Here is a 17,038-nt window from a genome sequence, read left to right as displayed (position 1 = left end):
CATCAAAAAAGAATTCTTGATATCAATAACTCAGATTCTTGACATCCAAAAAAATATTTGATATCAAAAATTTGATTTTTTTGGATATCAGAAAATGATTCTTGTTATCAACAAATTAAATATTTCATATCAGTTAATGTCAATTTTCTAGTATCAAAACATGGGTAATCACTCGACATGACAATAAAAGTAAGGCAAATCTCACACCAAATTTTTTCCATTGTGTGCATCTCTGGATCAATATCCAGCAAGTTTGCTTTGGGTAGGCCTCATGGTAACATGGGAATGTACCAGCTCCAAAAACATTAACCTGATCACTCATCTTTAAAAGGTAGGTCAGATCCAGCATCTGAAGTAAGTTTGGTAGTGCACATTCCTTAGATGCATCATTTATGCAAATTTGATCCAGGTAAGGCTTACACTTACTTCGGAATAGACCTACTCCAAAAATGTTCACTGGGATACTGATATCAAAACCAGGTAAAACTCGATATCAAAAATCATATTTTGACGTCCAATGAATTTTTTGATATCTGAAAATTCATTTGAATATCTGAAATCATAGAATGATTTTTTTGATATCAGAAATTTGAATTTTTGGTATTAAAAACAAAAAATGATTTCTGATAAAGGAAAATAGATTTTTTGTTATAAAAAAAATTTGTTCATGCTTTTTTTTTTTTTTTTTTTTAAAAAATCCATTTCCTGATATCAGAAAATCATGCAGTTTTGATATCAAAAATTTTATCTTTTCATGTTAAAAAATCATATTCCAATTTCAGAAAATGCCTCAAAAAAACTAAAACATTGCCTCATAATATTGCAGCTGAAAATATAGAGTTAAACCAGAAGTTTCTGACAAGACTGTAGCACTACTGGTTTGTACTTATAACAAAGGAAAAGAAAAGAGGCACTTGGACTTGAAATTTTGCAACAGCAATAAAAAATGATTCTTGGTTTAGCCTCTTTTTGTGGAGAGATTTTACTGCAATCCGATTGAAACTGTAGGAGGAGTAGCCCTAAAAATTTTTTTTACAGAAATTTCTATTTTTTGTAACCATGACAACTTCAAAAAACAATAAAGACAATGAGTATCTAAGTGTCGTCTACTTGCATGCCAAGTGATACAAAAATCAGACCAAAACTGTAGGAGGAGTAGCATTTCAACAGTATTTCAAAGAAATTTCTATTTTAGCAAGTAACCATTGCAACATTGTTCATTGAATTATGTATTTTAGTATAGTCTACTTGAGTGCCCTTTTATATTGAAATCAGACAAAAACTGTAGGAGTAGCATTTTGAAAAAAATGTTTACAGACAGACAGCTAGACAGACAGACGAATGGACGATGGATACCAAACTTTCGCATAAGCTTTTCTGGTCTCTGACCAATAGAGCTAGAAAAAAAAACCTTGAAGGACAAACTAAATGCTAATGAGATCAAATTAAAAGGATATATATACTTTTACTTCAAATCAAAAGGATATATATTTTTAACTAACTCACATTTCTGTAGATTCAAAACTACACCACATTTTTTATCTCCATTGAATATTATCTCTCCTGCCATTGAAGACAAATTTGATGGTGGCTGTACACCATGAAGTTTAACATCAGTTATATTTTTTTGATTTGGTCTGCCTTGTATGAGCAGTGTTCTATAACCATAGCTCCCACTGGCTGTGACTGAGATTCCATCAAAAGTCAACACAGCTGAGGTCAATATTTCATCTTTATTTCTTTGGGTCACATTCATTTGAATTATCTGTGATGATCCACGGGGGCAGGTATAAAAACCTTCCCACAAGCTTGGCAGTAGCTCTGTGGAATCTGTTAATTAGAATATACATTTCTCAAAAAAATTCTAGATATTTTATAGTCCACATCCTAAATTACACTTAAAGAGATAATAGTTCTTTTTAGTGATTGGAATTGATGAATATCAAATTAATCTATAAGAATCACAAATTGTGAAAAAGAAAGGGACTCTTATTACCTTTATAAAATCCACAGTCTCCCTCACCCCCAGGGATCTGTACATCACAATCCTTCCCTGTCCACCCAGGGTTACAAATCTTCTCTCCTCTGACCCCACATTTATAATGTCCATTACAACCGAAGTCCTCAGCAACACAGTTAATGTCGCAGTCTGGTCCATAATAGTTCTGGTCACAGTATGATGTCACACTCAAATTTAACCTAAAACAGTTTGCGTAATATATCCTGCTCTGTTGATATTCAATTCAACAACAAATGCGTTTATTAGAATGATACAAAGAGAAAATTGGAGTCTCTGACAAGATTTTACCTCAACTGCTTTTACCCCCCACCCCCAGGGCCTGGGAAGGGACCGCGCCATGCGCCATATGCGCATACTGTTGAAAAATGGCGTAATGAAATAATGGTGCACTGTGCCACACGGCGCGCCTCGCAAAATGTGGGCACGCATGTTTTATTAGTTTGTAAGCTCATCGCAGTCAGAGCTATCGGTATTCTCCATCGAAGTTAGATAGAATCTGTGATCTCAAATCTGTGATCATCGCAGTCAGAGCTATCGGTATTCTCCATCGAAGTTAGATGGAATCTGTGATGTATCAGTATCATATAGTACATCATTCGGCAAACTGACATACATTGGCAAAGAAACAAACCTCTCCTCCCATGTGGTTCGTAAGTGTCTAGTCATTTTCGACGGCTGACTACAGCTTTACGAAAGTCACGCACATCGAAAATATTACATTGTACTACCTTAAAATGAAATGCCTTATCAACAAAGTTTACATATCTTGGCCTGTCCCTTGATCTCTAAATCAGCTTTTCTAAAAAAAAATGCTTGCTTTTGGTTTACAGGAATATATTTTATTCTAAATACTTGCTGTGTTAGAATCTAGTTGTCAATGACAAATGATTTATGAAGCTCTTAGAAACAGAAAAATCGTTTCCATTTATCAGTGTCATAAGATTTGTCAATTCCTATTGCCTTTTTCTTTCTTTCTTTCTTTCTTTTTCTTTTTTATATTTTTCTAAATTTTGTTGTCAGAGATTTATGCATTCTCATATCATCATACTATAATAATTTTAGAATGGCCCCAATATATTTCCCCTTGGCCTCTTAAATTTTGAAATGGCCCCATCATTTTATGAATAGTGGGGCCACTGGCCCAATCTCTTGCTCGACCTTCCCAGGCACTGCACCCCCCATCCCCCCAAAAAAGTCATGAAAGAGAAAGTTACTTTATAATAAATAGCAAATATATTTTTTTTAAACATTTTTCTTCCCAAAAAACACTTTCTCCTTAAAATTAGACAGAAAGGATTTGTGTTTATAGAATAATTTTGCGTCATATATATTAATTCCATCAAAAGATGCACAATATGTGAAATATTCAGTCTGGACCCAATTTAGGATAACCCTGACCCTGACTTAGTGTGTGGGTAATGGAATGGCTGAGATGTAAAGTTAAACATAGGTAATCAGAGATTACAGAGCTCACCTCAACAAATGTTGTCCTTAAGTAAGGCAAAATCTCAAACTAATAATCTAGTAGTGTGCATCCCTAGATGTAACATTTATGCAATTTAGGGCTTGCAGCTTGGGAATGGACTTACCTAAAAACTTTAAACTAGTCACTCATCCAGAAAATGTAAGTCATATCCAGCATCTGAAGCAAGTTTGAGAGTGTTCATCCTGTGATGCATCATTCATGAAAGTTTGGATCAAATAGCCCTTATAATTTACTTTAACCTGGTCACTCATCCGGAAAATGTAGGTCAGATCCAGCATCCGAAGCAAGTTCAGTAGTGTGCATCCTTAGATGTATCATCCATGCAAGTTTGGTCAACATAGGGCTTATAGTTACTTGGAAATGAGACCTGCTCTAAAAATTTTAACCTGATCACTCATCCAGAAAATGTAGGTCAGATCCAGCATCCGAAGCAAGTCCAGTAGTGTGCATCCTTAGATGTATCATCCATGCAAGTTTGGTCAATATAGGGCTAATATATAGTTACTTGGAAATGAGACCTGTGCTCTAAAAACTTTAACCTGGTCCCTCATCCAGAAAATGTAGGTCAGATCCAGCATTCGAAGCAAATGTGGTAGTTTGCATCCTTAGATGTATCATCCATGCAAGTTTGGTTAATATAGGGCTTATAGTTAATTGGAAATGAGACCTGCTCCAAAATTTTTAACCTGCTATAAGAACTTTAACCTTCTCCAAAAACATTAACCTGGTCATTCTTCAGCTGAAATTTCAGCATCTGAAACCTTGGCTCGTACAATGAAACATACTAAAAGCATCCTCCATGCATCAATGCATTAATATAGGGCACAGAAGTACTTGAAAAGAAAACTGCACCAAAATCTTTAACCTGGGACACCGACGCCGAGGGTATTACATAAGCTCCCCCAACTTCGTTGAGGTATGTGAGCTAAAAGTGAATTGACTGATGGAAGTGTAATATTGTGTCATTTCTTGCATAATAATTAAATGCAGGAGTATCAAAGTACAAACTTGGATCTTAGCTGTGGTCTTTCCCCAGTGATTAGATAATCCATGTACTCTATTACAGTAGAGTTATAGTAGGCAGCCATGTTAAATACGAAATGGAAAGTATCAACCAATACTGAGGCTCCTCCCGTGTCCTGGTCTGTCACATTCACTTTTATAAACAAGGCATCCTAAAAGAAATTACAATTCAAACATTATAGGGCCTTCATAAGATAAAGAATTGTCTATGCATGGAAGTGCATATGTAGTGTACACATCATGGGGATGAAAAAGCTAAAGTATCTGTAGGGTGATCTTAACGATGGTAATGTCAAAACCTAGAACATTTTAGCGATTTCAACAATCCATGCACTTTATATCTTCCTTTTTCCTACCAGATTCCTGGCTTTCAGTATAATTATGATAATCTGTTACTGTACTTCTCCATCTAAAAAATATGCACCCTTGAATTTAAAAAAGCTCCTTTGCATACAGGTAATTACAAAACATCAGTTTTGTTTTCAAATATTAATGGCTTGCTGGATAGCTCATTAGAGATATACGGTTTGGATTGACATTAGAATCACATAAGGATTCAATCTAGTTGTTGTCACTTAGGCGTGGCATTAAATTTTATAGGATATATTAGTTGATTTCAATACTGTATGAAGCTATATGGCAAGGTATTCTGCTGTAAACAGCGCAATACTAGAGACTTCAGCTCAGGTTTAGTAATCAAATGTGCAAGCGCTTGTATGTGTAAATTACAAGATAGAATTAGATGAATGCAATTTGCTGTAGACCTGATTGGGTTCACATGGATAATTATCATCTTCCTGTTTAAATCTTGTGCATGTGAGTCGTTTTTACCTTCAGACTGTTTGTGATGGGAAAACTGAGTTTCTGATTTTCATTAAAGTCAATGTTGTTGAAGTCTGGTTCAGCGATAACCTGTTTTGTTCCATATGTACAGTCAGATCCTCCACGATTTCTCCTACGAAAAAGAGAAAATCATTAATTCATATTTCCCACCACTTTTGAGAGAAAACTCATCCTAGTTTCTGAATCAAATCTGTGCTGATATTCTGAAAAGAAGTGTGGCGATTGAATTTAAAAGGGACAAAACCCTGCTTTTTAGGTGTCCATAATGACAATAAAAAAAACTCTGGCTACAATCTCTCATATGAGCACAAGTGACCAAACTGTATCCAAACAATAATATATGTTTTACCATGATACTGCATGAGTTCCATATCACCAAAATGTTAATCATAAATAGAAAAGGAACCCATTCCATATTGCAATAATGAGTAACTTTCTTTAAACATACATTATTTGAAATGAAATGGGCATTGCCTAAATTAAAAAAGTAATCAGTATACCAATGAATGATTAGAAGTTTAATACATGTGTTTTATAATTCATTTACTAAAGCCAGCCTTTATACCTCATTCTATCCTATACTTACCCTATACATATATCAAACTTTAAATCACATTTGTCCAGTTGACATTTTAACACATCTGAGTCACAGCATGTTCCATTGAAATCTGTTCCTGACGGGTTATCGTATGAGTGAAGTCTCACCACGAATTGCCCAGTACCAACTACCACCTGAAAGGCATCATAATGAAATTCATTTCAATGCAGTCAAGAAGGCCTGGCAATTTAGGAGGATGCAACAAATTAAACAATGAATTAAAGCTATATGGTGTCATATTTCTATGATGGCAGATTCTGCCCCTTACATGCAAGATAAATTATGTCAACATGCCAAATTTATAAATTATGTCTAGACGCAAGGTAACATTTCACATGCAATCTACCAAATGAATCCTACTCAGAAAAACCTGATCTCAATTTGGGTAAATTTACTTACTTAGTCTAACATTAGCATCTTGCATCAAACATACAAGATGTATGAGGCACTGTTTTGGTGTTTATTGCCATTTAGTGATATTACCTATTCGAATAGGTGATATTATCTATTCAAATAGGTCATATCTATTCAAATAAGTGATATTGCTTATTCAAATAGGTGATATCAAATTGGTGATCGAATAGGTGATTTCACTAAATGGCAATTAATACCAAATATCTGTCCTGTTCTAAGCTAGTGTTCCTTACACAAGCTACTGATAAGCATACCAGAATCGATCCCTCCAGGATGCAGGATACTGGGGTATATTTTGTTTTTAAAATGATACTGAGCTATAGCTATCTATCTGTTTGTCAGCGGATTTGCAACTTACATGTATATGGAAGATTATGATGGAAAAAGAAAATGAATCATTGTGTCATTCTGAACTTCCGAACAAAGCTACACATAAGGGTGGTAGAGTCCCGCTATAGCTCAATATCGTTTTAAAACCAAAATATACTGCGCCAGTATCCTGCAGGGATCGGTTCTGGTAGGCTTATCAGTTGCTTCTGTTAGGGATCTTATAATAAGTATAAAGGTCCCTGCTAATATACGAGTTTTCCAAAAATAATGTCATTTCACATTCATCCCATGAAAATCATGCAAGTATCTTGCTGAAACCACATTGACACGTTAGATTGATCACTGAACCGTAGCGGAAGAAAATTTCATGTTCATAATTTCACTGACTTAGCTACAGTGTACATTCATCACTATACTCAAAATGACTAGAAAAAGAGCAAACAATGCACTTGAAATTAGGGCCTATATGAAAGGTCAGTCCTTGTTTGATATTAAACCTGTAGATATTCATAGTGAGGTATGTGATATCTATGGAAATGGTCAATATTGTCTCATAGGTCTGTTTGTAAGTGGGTTGCTAAATTTAAAACAAGTTACGAACACCTCAAAGATGCTGCTCGCCAAGGTCATCCTGCTACAGTTACAACCAATAATAACATAGTAAAAATCCACGAAATCTTACAAAAAGATGCAAATATACCATGAGGCAATTGGCTCAGATGACAAACTTGTCGTTGGCACGTGTTCTTCCAGGTACTTTGAAAAAAAAATCTAAAGCTTAGAAAGATAAATGCTAGGTGGATACTTCATTTGCTTAGTGATGAACAAAACAGAGTCTGTGTTAAAAATGCAAAGAAATTATCAAAATTGTATTTAAAATATACCAAAGACTTTTGATAATTTAGTTACTGGTGATGAGACCTGGATATAATATTTTGAACCAAAACGTAAGAGTTCTAACAGAATCTGGGCATCAAAGAATGCAAAACGCCCTAGTATTGCTAAAAGATTACGAACGTGTAGAAGCTTTTATATGTTAATTATTTTCTTTGACAATAAAGGCCTGTCATGCAAATCTTGTGTCAAAGGGCAAAGCAGTCACAGGTAACTTCTATAAAAATGTTGTTATTTAAAAACTGAAGAAACATTATGAAAGTCGTTGCTCCAAAACGGGTATGAAGTATCTCCGAATTTTGTTCGACAATGTGCCTGCACACAAAGCACGCATTGTGACCGAGTATTTGGAGGCGGAAAAGGTTAGTGTTCTACCATACCCCCCCCCGTTTGATTTAGCCCCGTAGAACTTCTTTCTGTTCCCCAAACTTAAATTCCACCTATCTGGAAAAAAGATAAAAATCACGAATTGTCCTTTGGTCTGCAATTTATCAGTATATGATGGGTGTCCCTGTTGAGGAGTAGGCCTATGAAAAATGATTCCAGAAGTAGATTGATTGTCTAAAAAGTGTATCCTGGCAAAGGGTGAGTACTTTGAAGAGCAGGGACGAATTAAAGGATCAAAGATTAATATATAATGTGGGTTAAAACAGCCGTCGTTATTTTTGGAACATCCCTTGTACACTCAGGTGTCTTCCTTACACTGATATTACACGTTCATTCATTGTAAAAGTGTGATGAATACTGTATAATTTTCCACAAGAATGCTTTGCAAGCTTTAAAAAGCACGACATGCCGACAGGAGGCTGCCATTATGATAATCAAGGAAGCTTTCAAAGGGGAGTAACCCTTCCAAGCATTATCAATATTACTGGAGAGTTACCAAAGGGGAAGTAACTATTTCCAAAATTCAGAAAGTATAATTTTTGAAGAAAAAAAATCTACATTATTATCATGATTTAAAAAATATTTTAAAATGTTTTAAAAATATTTTTCATAATTTCGAAGCACAATTTTGTTCAACAATACATTTTGAATTCATTTTTTTAAGTTTCTAATTATTTGATTTTTACCAAATTACGTGTGTTTTGCCATCAAAGTTGTAATTTTATTACTTCTACTTGAATTTTTAAAGCATAACTAAATTAGACTTATCGGATTTTTTTTAAAAATTCTGTGTAAATGTATCTTGAACGAAAACATATCTGAAAGTTTATTCCACCCCCCCCCCCAAAAAAAAATTTAAAGCTTTTTTTTATATATATATGCAAACTTTAGGAAACCCAATAAATACATCATTTCTATAAGATTCATTTAAATTAAATTTCTAATGCTGTTATAAGATTTATTTTTCATAAGCAATCACGAATTCCATCGGTTAAATCTTCAGTAATTAAATTTGATTCATCCTAGTCATAGGTTGAGTAATACAACATAACCACATGTTACCATAAATAGAACATGTCCAAATATTTTCTCACTTTGGATATATTCAATATTTAGAAAATAAAATTTTCTATGAAAAATTCGGAACCCTCCTTGTGGAATATATATATAATTTTTTTTTGCCTGATTTTCTTTAAGACAAACTCTTAAGATCGATAATTGTCTTTTGGATGGTCAACCACTTTTTATGATTTTTAAGGTCGTTGAAGAGGGCAAGGTGATCATAACCATTTTTAAACTATTTTAATTCTTTGAACGAAGACCTCTATAAATGTATACGAAACTGCATTAATTACTATAACTGGAACGTATTTTTTTTCTTTATTGAAAAATCGTGTATGGCGAAAAAAAATCCTATTTAAATTTTTTAAGTGGAACTGCGGGGTAGTTCGTTGACAACCTAGCCTCCGTAATTTTGGCTATTTAATTGCTTGCTATGATTAGAAAAATATTTTTTAATGTCTTTTGCAGAGAATTAGTCACACATATATTACTCGAGTTTAACTAAGACAATAGATTTAAATTTTTTTCTGGATTTTAGGGCTTGAAAGCGGAGTGATTTGTATTAAAATATTCCTAGATAGCCAAAATCTCTAAACTCAAACACTATATCATTTTAAAATTGAGGGGGAGGAGGGGAGGGGGGTTGTATTGAAATACACAGAACCATATATACATATCCGGGAAATAATATAAGAAATCTAAAAAAAAAAAAAAAAAAAACTTTCTTAATATTGCATGAATTACAACTGCACGTGTTTATTTCGGTGTTACATATGCGCTGTTCGTTTCTTATTTTAGTATTGATTATGCCTAGACTGCCACCTCTGCATGCTTACCGACGAAGAGTTTTGTAGTCAATGAGGTTGCTGTGTTGCAAAAATTTATTCTCTAGCATTTTAATTTACGTACAGTACTTGAAGCTTTATGGCCACTTAACATGTTGAAAAACCTTGTTCATGAGCAGGAGCTAGTGTACTATGCTTCCATGCAAAATTATGAACTTTAGCCACAGGGGCATTGACTTAAACATACAATACTTGATGACATTTTACATAAATAAAAAATAACCCATATGTTTTTTTTTTTCTGAAAAAGACATACGTTTAGACTTTTTTTTATCACAGTATCACAAAATCTTCCTATTTATTCCACCGACACTTGGGGGATAAATCCCCCTTTCCATTTTTCTTTTTAAATCTGGGGTCGATACACCTTTTTCCTATTTGTTTGTATTCTAATATGCACTACATGTAGCTGACTACATGTTATCGATAATATAACCCTTTTGTCTCTATAAACTGTTTTAAATATATCGTTTTCGACTTGTAAATACTCTCTTTTTATATATCAGCCGAAAAACATCTTCAACCTCTTCTTGCACAACAAAAACAATAAATAATCAAGTTATATCCGCCCTGTCAAGTATTTTTAAACTGCAACTAAGGTAAAGTTATAATACCAAAGATAATTCTCAATATACCCATATTTATCTTCTTCGTAAAGTTCCTTTGTTCATGCAATTTTACATGAAATACCGTACTTTGTACCATAGGGCCATATCAGTGCTTTTTACGAACTGGCCCTTAGCAAATAGAAATATCTTTTGTCAGCGTTTTAAAATATTATTTTGTCTGGATTCGCTGGGATTTAATTTCAGGCTAATATTAAATCTGTTCAGATTCACAATCTAAACACATACAGCTACCTGTTAACTGGTGATGATTTGGTTGACAAGAGATATGTCACTTGTGCAAGATGAAAAATGAATATACTCCTAGAGAAACACTGATCACAGTTCTCTGTGCTTAGAATAAGTTATCCAAAAGTGAACTGGTTTATAATTACAGAGAGGTGTAGACCAAAGTTTTATTTCTTATTTGAGCTTATTATAACTTAAGTTAGAGATATGTTCTTAAAAAAATATATATTACCCATTGAAAATATTAGTAAGTATATATTTAAGCATTTAATTTCGTAGATTTTTAAATAATGTTTAGTCAATAAACACAAAACGGTCACATAATACCATAAGAATAGTATTATGTTATCTCCAAAACCTCTTTTTCATTGGTAATTAAGCGAGTGTTGTCCAGAAATTTCGCGTTAGTTCAAAATCAGAAAGTAAAAGATCAACAAGAGATACTTTGTTACCTAAATCAAATTTTCATCGACTTAATTATTTTGAAAGCGTGATTGTCCACGAATTTATGTTCATGTACACTTTGTTCAACATTGGTTGCACCATGCCTTTCGTTTTTGCTACTTTGTAATTTGCGCAAAAGTAGAGAAAGCAAGAATAATTATGTTTATTCATTTAACGGTAATTTAAAAAAGCAATTAAAAATTTCATTGTATATTCCAAAGATTTTTTTTTTACCGTTTCAGAGGGAGGGTGGGTTTATTTAGTTGTTTATTTATTTATTTATTTTCTTTTTTGTTTTGTATTAAGCATTGATCTTTGAGATCCTTGCTATGATAAATTAAAGAGAAACTTCACTATAATGCATTTAGAAACTTTTTATCCAAACTCAGTAAATTAAAAAATTAACAGTTCACATTTCAATTATTTAAAAAATCTCTTAATTTAGTTTCTTTTCATAAACGCTATAAAAAGCTATCCCTGATTTAAATGAAAAATCTTACCCCCAAAAGAAAAGAAACAGTAATTCCGAAGGATAGGAAAATTCCTTTCATTTCGACATCAAGATGGAGAATGGCTAATAATTCATAAGAGGGGGTATGTCGCCTCGCTTTGACAGGTCCGGAATATGGGATTCCTTCTTTAGCTGCCAGGAATTCAGATAAATCGATAACTTAATAATTACAACTGTGTGACCTCCCCAACGGAGGAATGTACCCGCCACACCCAACGATAAGACAAATGTACCCCACAGATTCTCATATAAGACTTTTCAAATGCATTAAAAAAACTATCTGATTTTTTTTTAAGCCTGCACGCCGTAGAAACGGTAACATTTATGCACAAAAACTGCAAGCGTGGGCGGCATGCTTTACTAAATGAGGGGCTAAGATAAAACGCCACTCCAAAATCACCCAGAATTCCGCAGGACGGAATTTCTGAACTCTACCATTGATAAAGCAGCCCTGTCTGTCTTAATTATTTCTTTAATCTACCGATTGTGCCACCCTAAAAAAGTGAAATGTTATGGGGTATGTTAACAGGTGTGTACAAATCAAGACCAATGTCAGAGAGTGGGCAGATATCAGTCTCGATATGATTAACGTAAATCACACGGGGGTTGTACATCTGTTGTAGCAGTAGCAATCATTTTTAGGAACAGAGTACATGTATTTAATTTGATTCTCATTAAGCAATTAAGATTTTCCTCGGTTTCTTATCAATTTTTTTTTGTCTTAATTTTACCTTACCAGACTTATTTAGAAGTATTTATGCAAATTCTTTGCAAAGGAGTTGAGACTTTCTTCAACACTTAAGGTAATAGGACCTCCAAATTCCGGAGAAAATGAATTTTTTTTTTTTTTTTTTTTTTTTTTTTTTTTTTTTTGCATTTCATTTTTTTTTTTACTCACAAATTTATTTGTTGCATGGTAAAATTAGAGTAGGAGTAGTATTGGAGGGTATTAAAATTTTCAAGTTTTTGCGTGTAATTTCTATATCGTTATAAAAGTAAAGATCTGGGTAAAATGCAAGCATAGGTTGTTTTGTGATAGGAAAATTTCGTGATAAGGGTGTGTTTTGTCAATAAAAAAGGTCTGTACAAACTGTTTTACATAATTCTAATTTTACATATCAATATTTTATAACATATTATCACATGAACTTAAAAAGGGAGGATATATTTGAAGAATTTGACATAAGAAATTATTATTTTTTAATCTGTGTAAATGAACATGATAATTAAAAGCCATTCTTTGTAACTTCTTAAATATTTGGGGCATGTATGGGCACAGATTTTGCTTATTATTACTACTTGGCACCAGTAACATATATCAACATATATCAAATAAAATTTTGTTGCTACATTTATGTGTCTTGGTTATCATTGTAACAGCCGGAAAATTGAAAACAAATTGAAGTTTTCAGATACTTTGAATCTTTACCGATCCTTAATATATACAAAGAAATAAAACAAACTACTCTCGCAGAAACTTAATCTTGTTGCCACTTTTCTTTAAAAAGTATTGGCAAAATTGTGCGTTCTAAAAATAACTTTTATGGTTGTCATGGCAAAACAGTTTAGCGACACCAAATTTGTTGCTAAGTTTTGGTTTATGCTGCTCTCTTAAGGAAAAAACATGGAAATCCAAGACTGACAAACATTCATTGCAGGTACCTTTTTTAAACTATAAATTGCCTTCTTTGGTAGTTAGTATGGGAATTAATGTTGCAGCTGTTGCAGAAAAAAAAAAATGCAAAACCCGCATGAAGCGTAAGAGTTTGGAGAAATCCTGAGGCTATGGCTCGTATATAAAAGTTCTAGTCATTACAGAGAATTGCTCTTAATATTTTAGATGTCAAAAATGTTTAACACTTTATCAACTATTGCGTACCTCACAAATATTTTTTAATGTAAATTAAGTTTCTGACTGAAGATATTTTGTAGTTTTTGGAGAATCTGTTTAAATTCCCATGGGTACTAATTGCACCCGGTTATTATCAGACCTATTTCTATATTCAGAATTTCTCGAAGAAAAAACAAATTGAGAGATAAGGAAATGGACCCGACATGTAGACGGACGACCAAATCTCAATTGTTATCAAGTGAGCTGATCTTTATAATAAACTACGATATCTTGAAATAATCATACATACAGTGTATATGTAAAACAAAAGAGTTATATCTAAAAAAAAAAAAAAAAAAAAAAAGTCCACTTATGTGTAAAGTTCTGAGATTAGTTAAATGAAAGATTTGGTCCTCAAGGATAAAATTTTTCAATTGAAAACAACGACGACGACGACTTTGAAAGCTCCATTCTTTGATTTTGGTCTACAAATAACGAGAATAAGGAGGCAGAATTTATGACATAAGGAAATGAGTGTGTTCCCTTTGATGTCATGGAGTAATATATCTTATTGTTTTGTGGCCTCCACAGGAAGATTTATTCAGAATGATATTTCCAAATGCGCAGAATTACACAATGTTACCGATAAAACAGGGGGGAAAAATTGTTTGCTTTTGTCTATGACGCCGCAAGGAAATTTTTTATATACTTTTTCCATGAGTGCAAGATATTTACAAAATGATGGGGTGGGTTAAAATTTACACAGAACGACAGAACATGATAAATGCCCCTTTTTCTTAGTTAACAGGAGTGATATTTGTATGTGGATAAATATTCTTATCAATGTGAGTCAACACGTCAAAATATTATCACATGAAGGTGATCATTTAACGGTAGTACAGGAACTCAGTGGGGACAAATATTACATTTCAGTGAATGAACAGCGTACAGAGTTCCGACATTGGTCACTGGTTGTGTATGGTATGCCTGGTTTGTGCTGTCTTATCAGCTAAACTTACAAATCTAAACCACTAAAGGACTCTTTATAAGTTGGTTGTATTTACAAAGGATTTATGGACTTTCGAGCGTCTGACAGTAATTGGAATCTGCAATAATGCAAATCAAAGAACACAAATAATTAAAAAAAAAATTTTAATCAACAGAGCATAGTCTAATCTTTTATAAAAATAAAACACCTGTAAAATATTGAAATGCTGCTTAATTCTACATTTACTGCGAATCTGATTTTCCTAAACACACACACACACTTAAACAACAACTGCAACAAAAGCGATGAAATAAAACAAACAAAATTAAAACAAACATACATGTACAACGTATTTTATAAACTGTGACTAGTTATTTTTCCCTACCAAAAAGATGAAATTATTATTTTGAAAAAATAGCTTACAGTTCCGTTAATGTTAGTATTAAAGAATTAATTATTATTATTATTATTATTATTATTATTATTATATATATATATATATATATATATATATATATATATATATATATATATATATATATATATATATATATATATATATATATATATATATATATATATATATATATGAACTGTATTTTTTGTTTGAAATATATTTTCTTGTACCTATCAATGATTTTTCATATATTTTTAAATCAAAGATAAAATCTTGTCTGACATAAAACAATTTGAAATGAAAGATATACATGTAAAATTAATACTTCCACATCATACCTTATAATGTTTGATTACAGATTTTACCATTGACTTAATTCCGTAAAATTTACATCCAAATCGATTGTTGTTTACCTCAATTAAGAAACAAAATTTATTTCTAAACTAGCAAGACCCAGTTTTCCAGGTTTCTTCTGCGTGAAAGATTTTTTTAGCAAAGGTTAACTGTTTCATGCCTCATCCATTAATGTAACTGAGAGATCGATAAATTTTACTTACTTTCATCCACTGTATATGATTTATTTAAGATTAAAATAAACACCAATGTCTTTTTTGTTTGTTTATAAGAAAATAAATGATTGCAAATGATCATTGCAGAAACATTACATAACTCGATTTTGCGGGTAGCAATAACAACACCATTCGTTGAAACTGAAATTGATGATAAGAGTTATCTAAATATTTTGACGTAGTCAACACTTGTATCGGGTTTCACGCGAGAGGCCCATGGGCCACATCGCTCACCTGAGCACACTGGCTAGGAAGAAGCAGAAATCAGTTCAGTATTGAAAAGTTTTAAAGGAGGGGTGGGGGTGGGCAAACTTAAATTTACACTACCTCAGGATGCTTCTACATCCATATTACTCATCATGGCTTTGCTCTTCTTAAACAAAAGAATTTTAAAGATTTTTTCCCCTATGTATTCCTAGGTAAAAGTGATCGTTCATTGTGACCCCAATCTACCCACCATAAATTTGAACAAATTTGAATCTACACTACCCAAGGATGCTTCTGTAATAATATGACTGATCATGGCTTAGCTGTTCTTGAGCAGAAGATTTTTTCAAGATGATTCCTATATATTCTAATGCAAAGCTTTGACCCTCTGTTGTCCCCCCAAGCCCAGGGGGGTCATCATTTGAACAAACTTGATTCTACAATACCTAAGGTTGCTTCTGTATAAATATGACTAATAATACCTTAGTTGTTCTTGAGAAGAAGATTTCAAAGATATTTCCTACGTAACGTGTATGATCAGGTTCTTACAAGGGATATATATATAGGTTTTCCTTTTACTCTGTCTGAGTTAATGATTGGAATGATTATTAGGACAGCTCTTTCTGAGGGTATATCACACGGTACTTAAATTTTCTCTTATCTAGAGATGGGGACTGGATAAGTTACTACTTGCACCGTGTTTCTCCCCTAGGTTCCCATTTATAGACAAGAACCATGCAGTTGTCTCAATCTTCTTCAGATTTACTACACCCAGAACTTAACATAAATTTCCCAGGATATTTGCCACCGGTGTTTATAACTTTTATACTTTTATTTTGCTCTTACCCTTAAGGTTTTCCATCCTCTATCCTTAAATGTCAAAATCCGTTGCAAGGGGATAAAAATCTCAAATATCAATTTAACTATCGAGACTAACACACCAACCACTATGCTGTACCGCTCATAACAAAAAACCTACATTTAACCAAAGAATGCATATTTAACGCATACTTTGAGTACAATCTTTAAAAAAAAAAAAAGAAATGGAGCGAAGGCCCACTCATACGGAAAAATTCTTTTTTAGTATGAAGATTTGTCTATATTTGCGCTCTTTGATGCTATATGACAGACGAATTATTTCAATTTTTCTGAAATTTTTGCGATAATGTGGAGTTTTTTTTATAAAGTATATGTTAATGTTAAATGAAATATGAAAGAAGTTTAATTTTTCACTTTAATTTTTGTAGCACAATAGGCATTTTGCTCACCTTGTTTACTCATTTTCTTTGAAAAATTGTTTTAGTATCAGCAGCAACAGCTTTCATTGAAATAAAA

The 17,038-nt window shown here is 32.8% G+C and overlaps 1 protein-coding gene across 1 annotated transcript in view; it reads right to left on the bottom strand.

Moving 5' to 3' along the window:
* The window catches only part of LOC133190156 (uncharacterized), a 101,570-nt gene that overhangs the window by 25,854 nt on the left and 58,678 nt on the right, over nucleotides 1-17,038 (bottom strand). The window contains exons 2-6 of the mRNA XM_061325634.1: nucleotides 5,959-6,104; nucleotides 5,361-5,484; nucleotides 4,515-4,681; nucleotides 1,997-2,199; nucleotides 1,507-1,830 (exon numbers count right to left, since the gene is read on the bottom strand). Coding sequence (XP_061181618.1) covers nucleotides 1,507-1,830; nucleotides 1,997-2,199; nucleotides 4,515-4,681; nucleotides 5,361-5,484; nucleotides 5,959-6,104 — 964 coding nt within the window. The remainder of the gene's footprint in view (nucleotides 1-1,506; nucleotides 1,831-1,996; nucleotides 2,200-4,514; nucleotides 4,682-5,360; nucleotides 5,485-5,958; nucleotides 6,105-17,038) is intronic.

The sequence above is a fragment of the Saccostrea echinata genome, unplaced genomic scaffold (genome assembly GCF_033153115.1).
Source record: "Saccostrea echinata isolate AGI-Se365-2 ecotype Australia unplaced genomic scaffold, CSIRO_AGI_Sech_v1 ptg000022l, whole genome shotgun sequence".
Taxonomy (NCBI): domain Eukaryota; kingdom Metazoa; phylum Mollusca; class Bivalvia; order Ostreida; family Ostreidae; genus Saccostrea; species Saccostrea echinata.
Note: the sequence above shows the minus strand (reverse complement) of the source record. Positions and strands in the feature narration are given on the sequence as shown.